Source organism: Solea solea, chromosome 16 (genome assembly GCF_958295425.1).
Source record: "Solea solea chromosome 16, fSolSol10.1, whole genome shotgun sequence".
Taxonomy (NCBI): domain Eukaryota; kingdom Metazoa; phylum Chordata; class Actinopteri; order Pleuronectiformes; family Soleidae; genus Solea; species Solea solea.
In genome coordinates, this window is record NC_081149.1 from 4,812,169 (window position 1) to 4,828,940 (window position 16,772).

The 16,772-nt window shown below is 40.8% G+C and overlaps 1 protein-coding gene across 1 annotated transcript; it reads left to right on the forward strand.

The window, feature by feature from the left end:
• Positions 1-2,716: 2,716 nt before the first annotated feature.
• sstr3 (somatostatin receptor 3) lies at positions 2,717-12,769 on the forward strand. The gene is made up of 2 exons (XM_058652570.1): positions 2,717-2,891; positions 10,068-12,769. Exon 2 carries the CDS (start codon positions 10,125-10,127, stop codon positions 11,595-11,597), a length of 1,473 nt encoding a protein of 490 aa, XP_058508553.1. The 5' UTR covers positions 2,717-2,891; positions 10,068-10,124; the 3' UTR covers positions 11,598-12,769.
• Positions 12,770-16,772: the final 4,003 nt, after the last annotated feature.

Below are 16,772 nucleotides of genomic sequence, written 5' to 3' on the forward strand. Positions count from 1 at the left end.
CACTAACACACCAGTGAAGCAGTGATTTATCGACTGACAAACAAAAACAGCAGCATCTGAATCAATCACAGAGAAAAGAGCTCTGATTTCGGGAATAAATCAACACTAACAACCTACAACGCACTAAAGGCGTCTTTCACTGAACACAATCTGTGGATACGTGTGTGTGTGTTTATAAATTCTTAAACTTCAGCTTCAACAACTGTAAACGTGGTGGAGTTGAAGGTGAAGTTTCAAGGTGAACGTTTTATTGAGCATCACTGTGAGAGTGTTTGTTATATAAACCATGAGTCATGAGTGAAGAAAAGATCCTCTTTTTTTTTGGCAATGCGTTCACCCACACGTCATCATCCACTAATGACTCATCAATAATAATAAAAAAAAAAGTTTAAAGTTCGCTGTCGTCATTCAGCTCCTCCCACAAACTCTGCTGTTAATGCAATAAACACTGTAATGTGTTTTGTATGTCGTTGTAGTATGGCACACATATTACAGGTGGTAATAGGTGGGCAAAAAATGACATCTCCATATTTTTGGGTATTTTGAAAAAAGAAAACGTTTAGTTCAGTTTAGTTTATTTTGTACAGCGCCCCAGGCATGACATGGGAAATATCAATTTGTGGCCACAAATTGATATTTCACGGTAACAAATTAATATTTCGTGCACACGCTTTACCTATTTTGTGGTAACAAGTTAATATTTCACGGTAACAAATTAATATTTCGTGCACACGCTTTACCTATTTTGTGGTAACAAGTTAATATTTCGTGGTAACAAATAAATATTTCATGGTAACACATTTCGTGCACACGTTTTACTTGTGGGAACAAATACATTTTAGTATCGGCTCAGCTCAGAGGACATTTTTCAGAGACGAGAAGGACGATCGCTGCCTCAGCGGGAGAACAATGTCTTTTATAGGCGAGAACAGTTGGTGTGTGAAACCATGACAGACGTGATAATGCTGTGTGTGTGTGTGTGTTACCTCTTTAGGACCTTTTTCTGACCTTGTCAGGACCAGAGGTCCTCATGGAGACCAAAACCTGGGCCTAATGAGGCAGAACCTCATTTCTGAGAAAACTGGTTAATTTTAGGGCTAAGATTTGAATTGTGGTTATGGTTAAGGTTAGTCATTAACTGGTTATGGTCAAAGTTAGTGATTCCTGTTTAGTCTGTTCAGATGAATGGAAATCAATGGAGAGAGTTGTCAAGCAAACCTATCTTTGTGAGGACATTTTGGCTGGTCCACACAACTTGAACAGGCCTTTTGGGGATTAAGACCTGGTTTTGTGTGTGTGTGTGTGTGTGTGTGTGTGTACCTTGGAACACAGTGTACTGATCTGTTGTGCCCATGTTGAGAAAATCACTGAAGACACATCTGCTTTACAAGACCCATGACAGCAATCAGCCAGAGAAGAAGCCGCAGTCTCTGTGCGTGTGTGTGTGCATGTGTGTGTGTGTGTGTGTGTGTGTGTGTGTGCGCTAACCCCCACTCCTACGTCTGTAATAAGTGTCCTCTCTCATTTTCATTGGCTGGAAACATGACTTAACTCAGACTGTCATCTCAATCTCATGAAGATTTAAAACATGTACGATCTTTTTTTCCAGGAAACAAATCACCATAAAAACTCAGTACTGAAGTGATGTCATTTTTATGCAGTTTTATTGTGGGATTACCACTGGTTCAAACCAGTTAAAGGTGTGATTTATTTTATTTATTTAAAAAAAAAAGGTGTGGTTAGTGAGGCACTGACACTTCTTACTCTCACGGTCAGCAACAACACAAGGGAAAAAATGGATCAAAACCACTTCATATCAAAATGTTTGAACCTTCATCTGACCGTTTAATCGATTTTTCCAACAGGAAACTGAAGTTTGTAAACCACTCACTCTCCCACACCAAAGTCTATAGAGAAAATCAGAGATTTTAGCTCACAGGGACACAGGAGCTGCTGGTCTAGTGCTGCCTCGTGTGGTCGGTTTATGTCACTGAGGTCAATCTGAACAAAGGATTTCAAACACAGAATTTTACTAAATGACACATTTAGACTCAGTGATGGAGGCAGCAGTGGATCAACAACTCCTGTGTGCTGTGATGTTAAAATCACTGATTTTCTCTATGGACTTTGGTGTAGGAGAGTTTTATGGTTTACGAAATTCAGTTTCCTGTTGGGAAAAAGTCTGTCTCACAGTGCGATAAAGATGTGAACGCGTTCTAAACTGTTTTCCATGCTTTACGTAAGTCCTTAACGCGTTCATGTGACTCCTGTCCTTCTTTACTGCCTCTGGCCCTGGCTCTCAATTGAGCAACCTGGTAAAATATAAATAAAATAAAGTTAAAAAATGAGGTAAAATAAATAAAATAAAAGTAAAATTAATAAAATAAAGGTAAAATAAACCTCTGTGGACTAACATTAACACGTTAGTGCAGCAAATTATTTCACATAAGTGTCTTGTTGTTGTTGTTTTTTACAGTGTAATCGTCTTGTTAGTTTGTTTCTGGAAACATATGAGTTCATTTCCAGACGAATAATTAATAATTGACAATAAATAAATACCAGTGTGTGTGTGTGTGTGTGTGTGTGTGTGACACCAAAGGATTTTAACACCTCCCACTTGAGTGTGTGCAGCAGCAGAGCTGTTACCTAGTTACAGACGAGGGAGGAGGAGAGACAGAGAGAGAGAGAGAGAGCTGCTGCTGACCGTCAGTGCATCAGCATCAGTCAGAGAGAGAGAGGGGGAGAGTGAGAGAGAGAGAGAGAGAGAGAGCAGACATAGAGGAGAAACTGAGTTGAAGATGATGAAGATAAAGAAAATGAGGACTCATCCTTAACAGGAAAACACGTCCACATGATCTGAACGAGCTGAGGAAAAGTCTCCGCATCACCAGGTAAGTTTGTGTGTGTGTGTGTGTGTGTGTGTGGTGATGGTGATGATTATGTGTGTGTGTGTGTGTGTGAGACGATGATGATAATGTGTGTGTGTGTGTGTGATGATGAAGATGATGATGGTGTGTGTGTGACGATGATGATAATGTGTGTGTGTGTGTGTAACGATGTTGATGATTTACTTTAATGTAAAGCTCTTTGTTGCTGTTAATATTATTATTATTATTATTATTATTGTTATTATTATTATTATTGTTGTTGTTATTATTATTGCTTGTTTTTAATGTTGTGTTTTTGTGAAATAAACTTTTTGGAATCTCCAGCTCACATAAATGAGACAATGACAGAGAGCTGATTATCAACAACACGCATGCTCACACATGAGTATAATAAAATATATATATGTACGTGAATGAATGAATGAATGAATGAACAAACATGTAAGGGGTGCAAATAAAGAGAGAAAATGAAAGATATTTAATTTAAAGAGAAATAAATAACATGAATGAATAAATAAATAAATGAATGAATGAATAGATAAAAAGTTGACCACATAATCCTGTGACGTTTTTTCTCTGTTGTCATAGTAACACATGTTATAACATCGGTGACATTGGGAGGAAAAAGAAAAGAAGAACAAAACAAACCATTTTTTGTGATTTCATTTGTGCATTTCACTTTATTTTGTTCCATTGATGCTACAAATAATAATTCTGTCTGTTTTGTGGTTCGGTGTCATTTTGAATTTTGCTGTTGAAGTATTTCAGTGATTTTTGCTCATTTTGCTTTTATTATGTTTTTATATAAAGCTTATTTTTATGTTCTTTGTTTTAATTCTTTGCACTTTGGGAAACACCAATCAACATTTGTTGTAAAACATGTTGAGTGTTGTTAGGGATGCTATTGCTAACAGTTGCTAGCCCGAGATACACTAACGTTCATGTTTTTTTCCCTGACTTATCAACTGGAACATGAAGATGTCACAATCTGCCCTGCCCTAACAGCCAGACACAAGTGCTGAGAGAACTGTGGAGAAGAAGAAGAAGAAGAAGAAGAAGAAGAAGAAGAAGAAAGCAAGAACTCTGAGGAAAAAAATGGGAACTTTGAAGCAAAAATCCAAACATTTAAACTTTGAAGTAAAAAAAAAAAACAGAACTTTGAAGGAAAAAACCCCAGAAACTTTGAAGGAAAACCAAGAATTTTTAAGAAAAACCAAAGAACTTTGAAGAAAAAACCATGAACTTTGAGCTGTGGAGAGCAGTATTGCCCTTCTCAGATTACAGTCTCTACTGTATTTGTGTGATGTGGTGAAAATCTCTTTTCATCTCCAGTTTGAAATGTAGCTGGAAAAACCTTGACAAGATACAAAAAAGCAAACAAACATCAAAGATGAAATGTAGACGCAGGATTGGTTGCTAGGCAGCGTGAGAATTCTCTGTGTTTATTAAATCACAGTTACTTACTGAGTCAAGGACGGAATAAAAAAACCTCCTTCTCTGAACTCTCATAAAAGCAGCGGCAGCCTTCAGGATGTCCAACCTCCCGCTGAGTCTAGAGGAGAGGAGTCAGGCGGGGGAAGTTAAGGGGCGTCGCCGTTAAATATTCATGGCTTCACACACTGAGCCACGTTTTATTCAAGGCATCTTAATTCAGTGTGGAAAAATATGGAACTGTTCATTCTTCAAGGTTCAAGAAGAAGTGGTGGAAACCAAGAACTTTGAAGGAACCAAGACCTTTGAAGGAAAACCAAAGAACTTTGAAGGAAAACCAAGAACCTTTATGGAAAACCAGGAACTTTGAAGGAAAACCAAAAACCTTGAAGGAAAAGACAAGAACATTGAAGGGAAACCAAGAACCTTGATGGAAAACCAAAAACCTTTAAGGAAAACCAGGAACTTTGAAGGAAAACCAAGAACTTTGAATGAAAACCAGGACCTTTGAAGAAAATATAAGAACTTTTAAGAAAAACTAAGAACTTTGAAGGAAAACCATATAACTTTGAAGGAAAACCAAAGAACTTTGAAGGAACCAAGACCTTTGAAGGAAAACCAAGAACCTTTAAGGAAAACCAGGAACTTTGAAGGAAAACCAAAGAACTTTGAAGGAACCAAGACCTTTGAAGGAAAACCAAGAACTTTGATGGAAAACCAAGAACCTTTAAGGAAAACCAGGAACTTTGAAGGAAAACCAAGACCTTTGAAGGAAAACCAAGACCGTTGAAGGAAAACCAAGAACTTTGAAGGAATAGACAAGAACCTTGAAGGGAAACCAAGAACCTTGATGGAAAACCAATAACCTTTAAAGGGGACATAGTATTATGCAAAATCAACTTTTTAACCATTTCAATACTTATATTTGGGACTCTGGAGGCCCTACCAGTCGCCAAAGTGTGGAAAAAGAATACTCAGTCCTTTTTTCATGGTCCCCCTTAGTGTAAGTATAGGCGATAAAACACGCGATGTTGAATTCCCTGCGCTTATGACGACAGCATGCGCATTTCACCGCGAATGTTACCGCCCACCAGTAAGTTTACCTCGAGAGCTCCACCTTAGCTCCACCTTAGCTCCTCCTTAGCTCCACCTTGTCCCTATAAAATGCCAGAGTGCAGGTGAGGGAGGAAGAGCGGTATTATGTCAACGTGGAGGGACAAGTGTGCTGTTGGTGGCTGCACAGTGGAGCACAGTGTTTTACACAAACTTCCAGCCTCAGAGGATTTTATATATGAAGCTAATGTGCCGGATAAAGTCAGCAAACTTGTGTGTTCGCACCACTTCACGTCAGACTGCGGCCAGCGGTCGCCGTATTTAGTCAGCGACCGTATTTCACCGACGTACAAACACACACATTTTTAAGAAAAGGTCAAATAGAGGTCATAACTGACCATTCTGACACGTCCTAATTAAACATATTTGTTCAGTACGTCCTCCATGACCGGAGCACAGACTCAGTCTGATACAGTCACATACAGCAGCAGTTTATGCAGCGATCAGCGGTGCTGTCCCTAAGTGTTTTTAACTGATTTACAGTTCCGCAGTGTTCGGCTTGATCCTTGTGTCGGACGTCTCTTCCTGTGACGCCACTCTCGCTGTTTTCCGCACACGCTGCCATGTTGATATTGTCAGAGAACTAGTGGAGGGAGGGGGAGAGGAATGGAGCGGAGGGAACAGGAGCTGAGCGAGTGAGCGCAGTAAAAAGGACAAATCAGAAACCCCATGGAAGAAGTGGGCGTGTGTTTGCCTGTGTCTCATTTGCATGTAAAGGGACCATGCACAGGGAACAGTGCTTGGTTTTCCTTTGAAGGAAAACCAAGTACTTTGAAGGAACCAAGAACTTTGAATGAACCAAGAACTTTGAAGGAAAACCAAGAACTTTGAAGGAACCACGAACTTTAAAGGAAAACAAGGCTGAACTTTGGAGGAAAGTTCAGTCAGACTTCAGTGAAAAAAACAGATTGACACGTGTTTCGATTCATGAGACAAGGACAGAGACACAAGGACAAACATCTCTCCTCAGTAAATGTGCTGACTTTATACTAGAATTATAAAAAAGGATCCAATTAATTAAAAAAATTATGTCATTGTGTTTCGTTTGGTGTCAAGGCTTCAATGATAAGTTTAAAAGACTCATTTCTAAAAGGTAATGAAAGATATTGAGGGGAAAAAAGAAAGAAGGAAAGAAGATTTCTGAGGCTTTTATTTTGAAAGTTGAGTCTTTTGCGGTGCATCTGTATTGGTGCAGCTATGTCGTTAATGCAGTAAAAGTGTTGATACTGTTTGTCTCTCTATAATTAAGTTAAGAGTTGAAACCATCCCCACTTAAGCATTTAGAGCTCCATGTAGCTTTTGCTGTTATAATAAATTGAATTATTTGACATCTTTTGATGACATATTTATGTATTTTTACGCATTTGTTAGGTTTACATTAAGCGACAGTCACTTGACATCACCTGTGCCTAGTGTGTTACGGTTGCAACAAAATCGGCTTAGAGACTTTCTATATCAGTCAATCAATCACTCGTCTTGTGTAATCATTGAGAACAACCTCTGGAGAGAGAGAATTACACGCAGAGTCAAATGGTAACCACACCATTTTGAATCTGCAAAACCTTTCAACAACTAAATAAACGGAATAAACTGTAATCTGGATTTATGACACATTTACATTTTAACAAATGTTACAAACTTGATTCAAACTAGAGATAAAATGTCATCATTATCAATTATCAATTATCAATAAAGTGCTTCAAAGAATCAGTGCAGTATTTAAGTGCACTGATATTTTCTTATAAATATCAGGTCATAAATGTGACGTAAATGTCATAAAAACAGCATTAAATCCTGATTCTCGTTTATCGTTGCTGTGGTTTCTCTGCGCTCTGAGTCAGACGCATTGATCTGTCTGATTCTCAGACGTGGAGACGTGTGGACCTCAGTGGGTCTGGCTTCCTCCCGCGTGACGCCGCCGTCACTGGTTCACAACCTCAATTTACAAACTGAATATTCCAAAAGGTTGTGAGAGCGCTGAGCGCTGAGCGCCGCTCGGACTGTTAATGTGAAGATTACTGAGGCTGAAGAGAAACGAGGCAAAAATTCTTCTTCATTCTTTAAGGGACTGAAGGGAATTTGAAAGCAGAGACATGATCGGAGGTAAATTGTTTTCTCCGAGGCGTCGCAGATCAACGAAACCTAAATTGATGTCACAGCTGCTCTTCAGTCGAGGAGGAGATTTATTTAAAGAGGATGAAGAAGCTGCTCTTTGTGGTTTTTTACAAGCACGGGTTCACTTAGAGATGAAGTGGTTAAATTAATAAGTTATTAACATGTCTGTATGTAATGTTTTCACACAGCGTAAATGAACCCTTTAACAACTGTTTTACCAGGTAAAAAAAGGCAGTGTTTATGTGTATGGAATTAGATTTGTGCCAATATTTTAAAACAACACTTTTTAAGAAGTAAAGAAAATATCAATTTAACCGTTCAAAAATATAAAAAGTAATTTAAAGTATTTTATTGTTTGGAAATACATTTGTTCTTTGCGCCGTGGTTTTTTGTTTGTGGGCAGGCCTTAGGAAGCTGCCTGCTGATTGGCTACTGAGTTTTGGAGTGACAGCTCAATGGACCGGAAGTAGTCACTGGCTTGAAGTCGCTGTCCGTCTGGAACTCGTTCGCCAAGTTTTCCCCGTCGACATACGAGAAAGTGAATGTGAGGCAGGATAAACTGCATCTTCTACATGAATCAATGCAAAGGAGAAAAAAGCAGTGTTTTAGAGAAGAGGACACATCTGGTCAATAACTGATATTTAATTAAGGGAGATATTGGTTTCTTGTACTTGGAGGATGTATTATTGTGGTTACACAGTCGTTCTTTATCGTGAGCCTGGAGCAGCAGACTGTGCCTCCAGCTACACTCATGTTATTTTATTGTATTATTGTCATTATTGGTTAGTTTTGTCATCGCAAAATAAGCAGGAGTTTAGTCTCTTTATGTTTCTCTTCTTCTTTCTCTTGGACTCGAAAAAAAAGAAGAAAAATCTCATCTCGTGCGTGCAGTGGTTTCCATGCCGTTTATTTGGTTTGGTTTGATTGACGACCCTGGTCTCCAGCTTCCCCCTCTTCTCTCTGGTTTCCATGGTGACGGAAGCACGACGTGAAATGTCCGTAATCGAGAGGAATAGAGGATATTGAAAAATGATGAACGTAACAATGGCCTGAAAGGAAAAACATTTGTTGTTGTTGTTATTTTGTTCCTCCAGCGTCGCTCAGTGTCTTTTAAATGAAACTGCGGGAGGCAGAAAGTCGCGATGAATTCCCCGATCATGTGACTGAGCAGCTGTCGGCGAAAGGTGACAATTACATTTCAATCATTTTGTTTGATCACCTTCACCAATAAGCTGAAGACACAGCTGTGCTTTTCTCACCGGTGGTTTTTGGAAACCATAATCATTTTTGATCAAATCCTATTAAAAAGGAGTGTATTTTTTCTTTTCCTCTCTAGGGGGCGCCACAGCAGATGACCCGCATATTTGATTTAGCAGAGATTTTTTTTACTTCCTGACACAACGCTCCCATCTATCCGGGCTTGGGATCCCAGTGGCTGTCAATTTAGAGTGGGGATTGGGTGCCTTGCTCAGGGGTAACCCAGACCTTGACGTGGCAGGGACTCCAGAGCATAAATGGAACGCGTAATTCAACTCTGAACCATATCATTTCAGTCAGACTCTTAACGTCTGGTGTTGTTCATGTAAACATGCGAACAGTTTCCCTGATAAAACACTTGGCACAGAATTCCAAGAACATTTTTCAAGGCACTAAATTGTTCTTTCTGAGAATGATGGCGTTAGTTTCCACTGACCAGGTTTGCATGGAGACATTGATCCTGCTTAGTGGGGCTAACAGCGAGCTAACTTGCAGTGCTAACTGCTGTAAATTTGGTTTGCTGTAAAGATCCGGTTTGTTTAACAGAGACTGATCGGATCGTAACGAAACTGTGTATTTAACTAAATTAAAGTGTCCAGAAGGTTCCTGAACTTTCAGTACAAGCTCCTCCTCTGAAGCATGTCCTGTCCCCAGATGCCGCGGTGGAAACAAACCTTCCCTAAGGCGAGATATTTCACTCAGGTTAATATTAACCAGAGGAGTGACTCATTCTTCAGTTTCTCCTTTATTTCAAAATAAAAGTATGAACGTGTGGGTGTGGGTTGAGTGCAGCAGCTGTTACTCTGCTCCAGTCAGTGAACGTTTCCTGAATCCACACACAGTCTCACCCCCGCACTCACACCTCCCCCCCCCCCCACCCCCGTGTCTTCTCGGTTCATGTTAAACCAAAGTGCTGCCGGGCATCAGCGCCACCCGCGTGCGAGTGTGTGTGTGTGTGTTTAGTTTGTCTCAGCTGCCGTGATTGAATGAGTCCACCGGCATTAACGGTTTCATCTCTGACTCCTCACGTCTCCTGTGTGGATCGAGTGTGTGTCGTCTCCGCAGATAAGAATGTGCGAAAAAATCTACGGCTCTAGCTCACAATCGTATTTGAGTGAATTGCTATCAACGTGTTTTTCAAATGCAGTTCACAGTTTCCCTCGTGTCCTTGGAAAATAAATGTTTTCTTTTCACTCTCCTTAGAGATGAAAAAAGAGTCAGCTTTTCAGTTAGATAACAGGTTGTTTTTTTTTCTTCCCACAGAACAGATGGGTGGGAGCTGAGACGGCAGAAGGACGAGGCAACAGGGAGAGCACATCCATGGACGACATCTCGCTTCCCAGGCTGGAGATGACGGGTGAGGTGTGGGAGAATGACAGCTTCACCAGCCCGTCGCCCGGGCTCCCACTGTTTCTGCTCATGTTCAACGGCAGCGACCTGAACGAGACACTGTGCGGCTACAACTGCTCCAACTCCACCAACTCCACCGAGCCAGACGTCCCCTCTGGCCCCAGTGTGGCCGGAGTCCTCGTCCCACTCGTTTATATCGTCGTGTGCATTGTCGGACTGGGCGGGAACACTTTAGTGATCTACATCGTGCTGTACTACTCCAAGATAGAGTCGGTCACCAACATCTACATCCTCAACTTAGCCATCGCCGACGAGCTCTTCATGCTCGGCCTGCCGTTCTTGGCCGTGCAGAACACGCTGCAGTCGTGGCCCTTCGGCACCTTCATGTGCCGCCTGGTCATGACCGTCGACTCCATCAACCAGTTCACCAGCATCTTCTGCCTGACCGTGATGAGCATTGACCGCTACCTCGCCGTCGTTCACCCCATCCTGTCCTCAAAGTGGCGGCGACCTCAAGTGGCCAAAATGGTGAATGGCACCGTGTGGGCGGTGTCGTTTCTGGTTGTTCTGCCCGTGGTCGTCTTTGCCAACGTCCAGAAGACAGGAGGCACCTGTAACATCGCCTGGCCTCAGCCGGCGAACATCTGGAGCGCGGCCTTCATCATCTACACCTCCACCGTTGGATTCTTCTGCCCCCTCCTCATCATCTGCCTCTGTTACCTGCTCATCATTTTCAAGATCCGCAGCTCGGGTAAAAAAGTCCACGCCACTTCCATCAAGCGCAGGAAGTCAGAGCGCAAAGTGACGCGCATGGTTGTGATTGTCGTTGCCATGTTTGTCGTGTGCTGGTTACCTTTCTACGCCGTCAACATCATCAACCTGCTGGTGTCCCTGCCCGCCGAGTACCACGGCCTTTACTATTTTGTTGTGGTGCTCGGTTACGCCAACAGCTGCGCCAACCCCATCATCTACGGATTCTTGTCAGACAACTTCAAGAGGGGTTTCCGGAAAGCTCTGTGCCGCTCCAACAGGAAGGTGGAGAACCACGAGCCCATGGAGTGCCAGCAGCCGCAGGACGAAGGCAGGCGTGCGCTCATGCCCCGAGAGAGCCTGAGACGGGCCATCAGGGACGAAGAGGACGAGGAGGAGGAAGACGTGTCGGAAATGACTGAGATCTACAGAATCGCAGAGAACGGAAACAACAACTTCCAGCCACAGAGCTCACGGCCGATGTTCCTGGAGAGAGAATCGACCCCAGGAGCGACCGAGCTGCTGTCCCCAGACAAGAAGGACAAATACAGGGACGCAAAAGCAAAGGACCCGGTCAACGGTGCCTCTCTGACTGTCCCGTTGCTTCCGAATGGAGCCAAAAATGGAAACATCAAAACTCTGCCAGAGGAAAACATGGGGCAGAGCACGTCACTGGAGATTAGTTATTTATAGTGTAAAATACGGACTCAACGTCTTACAACACAGGCTGGACTGACGCCAACTCACCACACAGCTGTTTGCATTGGAGCAAAAAATAAACAAGTATATAAATAATTTAAAAGGACAGTTTGTGTGGTTGACTGAGGAACTGATCAAGACACAGAGAATCCACAGGGAAACAAGGAATAGATTTTAGATGATAAAATCTACACCTGACTAAATCTGCAATATCATGAGAGCACGTGTGACTCTTTATCTCACTGTTACACAACCTCTTCCAACAGGTAACTGAAGTCTGCTTTGCTTTGTAAAACCACTCACTCTCCCACACCAAAGTCCATAGAGAAAATCAGTGATTCTAACGTCACAGCAAACAGGAGTTGTTGATCCACTGCTGCCTCCATCACTGACTTCAAATGTCATATTTTGTCACTTCAGTGTTTGAAATCTTTATTCAGAATGACCTCAGTGACACAAAGTGACCACACGAGGCAGCAGTAGACCAGCAGCCCCTGTGTCCCTGCAGCTAAAATCACAGATTTTCTCTATGGACTTTGGTGTGGGAGAGTGAGTGGTTTACCAACTCCAGTTTCCTGTTGGAAAAGTCTGTCTCACAGTGAGATAAAGACGTCAACGTTAGGCTGACATAGATTTTATTCGGAGATTTTCTGTAAAGTGGAGTGTGAGCAACAAAAAACACTATCCTTTTAAAAATAATAATAACTACACTTTACAGGACAGATTTGGTAAATGTTTTACCAACACATTGAATGTATCACAGTTTATGTACTTAATGTATAAAGTGTATAAATGCATGACTGAATATACAAATGCGTGCCTTTATTTACTTTATTTCTTATTGTTGTCGTCCATAAAAAAGCATTTCTATTCCTTTTTTTGAACCTTTAAAAGTACAAATAAAACATTCACAGTGTTTTCACTGACAAACTCTGAATAATAACAAAATAAAAACAACATAAAATATGTCTTTCTTTTTGCTGTGTTTGCTGTGTACCAACTTAAAAAATGAGGTTCATCTTTTATTTAACAAATACAAATCCTCTGCCTACAAAACTCTCTTTGTACAGCTGTAATTATTCATTTTAGATTTTAAGGAGACAGTTTTGTTTGACGTCAGGCTAATCCTAATCCTGGTGAAACATAAATAAACACCGTGTCTCGCATCTCAGTCTGTTGTTGTCGTTTTTGTCCATCAAACAAGAGAAAAAATCGTTTTCAAACTGAGTTCTGGAGGTTTAAGGTCCACCATGATGCAATGCTCCAATTTAACCAAATCAGGTTTATTGTTCCTCCAAACTTCTTCCATCGGTGTTGCAGAACTTGGACGACCTTTGTATAGAAGCTCAAAAAAGTCCTCAACCGCAGACATGTCCACTGCATGTTTGTCTCTGGCTCAGACGCTAAAGAAAACCTGGCCATGTTCTCGTCGACGTGACCGGCCTGGTGGGTTTCTGATCAGGGGTCAAAGGTTGGGTACTGGATTTGCACTTCCTCGATTGCGGATTTTAGGAACGATGTCTGCTGCTGGTTTGTTCCACCATCTGCATGGACATGGCTCCACGGCTCGTGTGAGACCGTCCTTCAACAAATCATAAATACAGGACTTGGTAAACTTCTACGTCAGGGTCCTCTTGTATCTCACATCACCATCGGGTGGCAGTACAAGGCTGGACGCAGGGAATAGGACGCTTTCCTACCAAAGAAGAAGAAGAGAACAACGCTGCAGCTTCCTCTGACACGTCTGGCAGAAGTGTAGTTTGCACATGCGGTTCCAAAATCTGGGCTGCACGATGATTTGTGCCATGTGCACGGTGCGCGTTGTGTCTGCGTGTGCTGTGCGCAGAAGTAGACCAGGGCCTTTACGCATGCTTTCAAGACTTTTAAGTCTTTTTAACTCATCTACAGTTGGACACTGTTGGCTTTGATTCTTGTGTCGGACGTTGCGCTCATGACTCTTCAGTGACGACACTTGTTGATTTACCCGAGGGAACCTCCCAAAGGGATTAATAAAGTCGTCCGTCTGTCTGTCTGTCTTTCTGACCAATCAGTGAGTGGCAGTGTGTTCTAAAAAAAACAAAAAAAAACACCAGGTATTCCATCACAGAGTAGTCGAGCCGAGTCGTGCTAGAACTGACGTTCATCAGTCATTGGTGAGTGGACACAAGGGGGAGCTAAAAACAAAAACAACGTCCATATTTGCAAATTACGAATTAAACGGTGAAAAAATTCCATCCACATTTAATATACGGTCTCTTTGTGCGATGGGTGAGGAGGCTGGAATCACATATTGCTGCTGCTGCTGCTGCTGCTGCTGCTGCTGCTGCTGCTGCTCTCGGACAGTGTGTGACCCCCTCGCCCACGCTCCTGTGACGATGCTCTGAGGAGCCCGGCAGGGTCATTAAAGGCGCATTAAAAAGGGATTTGCCTGGCTGATAATTTATTTACCAGACTCCTGAGGCGCACACACACACACACACACACACACACACACACACAGGGTGTGTGTTATGACTCATTGTGATTCTCTGCCCACACAAGGACAAGAGTGAAAACTAATAAGTGATTATTTGATGATTTGGGGGGTTTTTTGTCCTCGAGGACACGAGGACACGAGCCATAAATGTTTTTTTATAAACACTGATAATGAACTCAGGTTTATTTCCACCGTGTATTCAGGATTTATGATGAGCTGTGACGACCACCACTGAGTCTGTATTACTGTGGTTTTATTTATTTATTTAGTTTGAAAGCGGGAAACTATAGTATAATATACTACACCGTGATATAACATAATATGATATCATATATTCTTACTTTTTATATATTTCTGTGTTCTTCTTTACAGTAGATATATATATATAATATGTCTGTTAATATATTACAATACAGAATATATATGTATGATAAGATACACTATCAACATATTTGCTAACTATAATATATATTAGTTTAATTATTGTTAGAATATTTGTAAGTGATTATATTTCTGGGTTAGGTTTTTTTTACAATCGATATCAATTTATACATATATAACTGTTAATTTATACTGTATTATTATAATACTTATTGTTAATATTAAATATAATAATAATATGATTAATAGAATATTTGGTGTAGCTTTTTCTTCTTTTTTTCCCCCTGTTTTTGTGCTGGAAAAATTTGATGCCACTGTTTCGATGCTGGGGCTTTAATTTCCCAGAGGAAACCTAATCTAATCTAATTTAATCTAATTGTCATTATAACTGACATTCATCATTATCTTAAGTTTGTTATCATCTTGTTTTACAGTCGTACATGTTATTATTTATGGAGGATGATATGTGACATAATAATAGATAAATGATTGAATGACAGAGCCCTCACGAGTGCAGCAGTTCCCTCACCTCACTTTTTGCCTTTGATGTGTCTCGCTCATTTACATAGTAAATCACCAAAATGGACACCAAGATTCCAAAATGGCCAACTTCCTGTTGAGTTGAGGGCATGGTTATGGTTGACTTTTTTGTTCGTCTTGGTCTATAACATCTTATTTATCATTTATTTATTCATTCATTTATTTAAAAAAATTATTATTATGTCATTTATCGTCCTCCATAACCATTTGCATCATAAATATGAGACGAGCCGATCAGAAAGACAGTTTAAACTGACCGCAGCCACAGGGGGGCGCCACATCCAGCGTCATCCTTGTGTCAGATGTCCCAGGCGTGGACATGAGGACAGAGGGACATCCAGCATAAAAAATTCACTGTGAAGAAGACAAAAAAAAAGAAAATCATAATCATAAATATGACATAACAAGAATTTATTGTGAAACAAACACCTTTACTAAATTCTGTGAAACATCTTCATGAATGCTTTTATTTTGTGATATCATGATGGATGTTTTTTTGTTTTTTTTAATGCACCTGGTAAAGGGGGTTAAAATTTCATTCACCTTGGACAAAGTTTGTGTTCCTGCCATCTGGTGGTCACAGTGGGTAATCACAGTTAGAGAGAGATATTATTATTATATCAGACATATATATTATTTTTAAAACTGTAGTTGCTCAAAACTGAAACAAAAACAAAATCAGTTGCGTTCTGCACTCAAACTTAAAAAAGCATCAAGAAATAATACCAACATACAAAAGAAAAAGCTAGTTCCTGTGTAAGCAAATCGAGCGGTGTTGTGTTGTTATTGTCGTACCTGCGCCGGTAAAGAAGCCTGCCTCTCAATATTCTGTTTAAATGCCTTTTATTAATAATAATAATAATAATAATAATAATAATAGTTCCTTGCAATGACAGGCTTTTCAGAAAGTCTTTGTAGCTCATTCTCAGCCTAAAATAAAACTCTATCACGCTATCTCTGTCCATCGTGTAGCTTTAGCCACTCTACTAGTGATGTGTTGTTCGTGAACGATTCGTTCAATATGAACTAATCTTTTGTATGACTCGGGAGTAAGTGAGTCGTCTCAGTGAGTGATTCGTTCATTTTCATGCGGTACCTTCCTTCGCCACACAATGGCAGACAGTTGCATAAGTTCAGTCAGCAGGACAGGAAACAGAAAGGATTAGTTCAGGATTCACTCAACTGAGCGTCCGTCCTCAGGTCACGTGACAGCTACCTAGTCACCGTCGTGCTGTTAAACAACAATGGCAGAGAGGATACAGGACACAAGTCACTTTATTGTGGTGTGTATTTGCTTTCCTAGGGTTTCATAATGTTTGAATAGCTTGTGGCATTTTGTTTATTATACTTTGTCAGCTGAAGCAAACCATGTCTTTTTTACAACGCCCACAAGAAAACGCTGTCAAAATGAACAAAATGAACGAAATGACTCAAATAAGATTTGTTCAACTTACTGTCCGAGAGTAAAAGAGAGAACTTCCCATCACTACACTCTACTGCCTCTACCTTTGTCCTTAGAGGAGGTGCGCTTGATTTGCCGACTGTCCAGGAATGATGATATTATTCATTAGTATTTTGTGCGCACATTATAGCTATTTCGTGGGCACAATTTTTTGTTTTTATTTTACCATGTCATGTCCGGGGCTCTGTACTCTCGAACTCTGCTGTTACTTTTGAAAACTGTCCAGAAATGATTTCATCTAGAGTATGAAGGTGTGAATCCTCTGGATAAGAGAATCCCGACCCCCCACTGTTACTGTCTTTGTGGCATA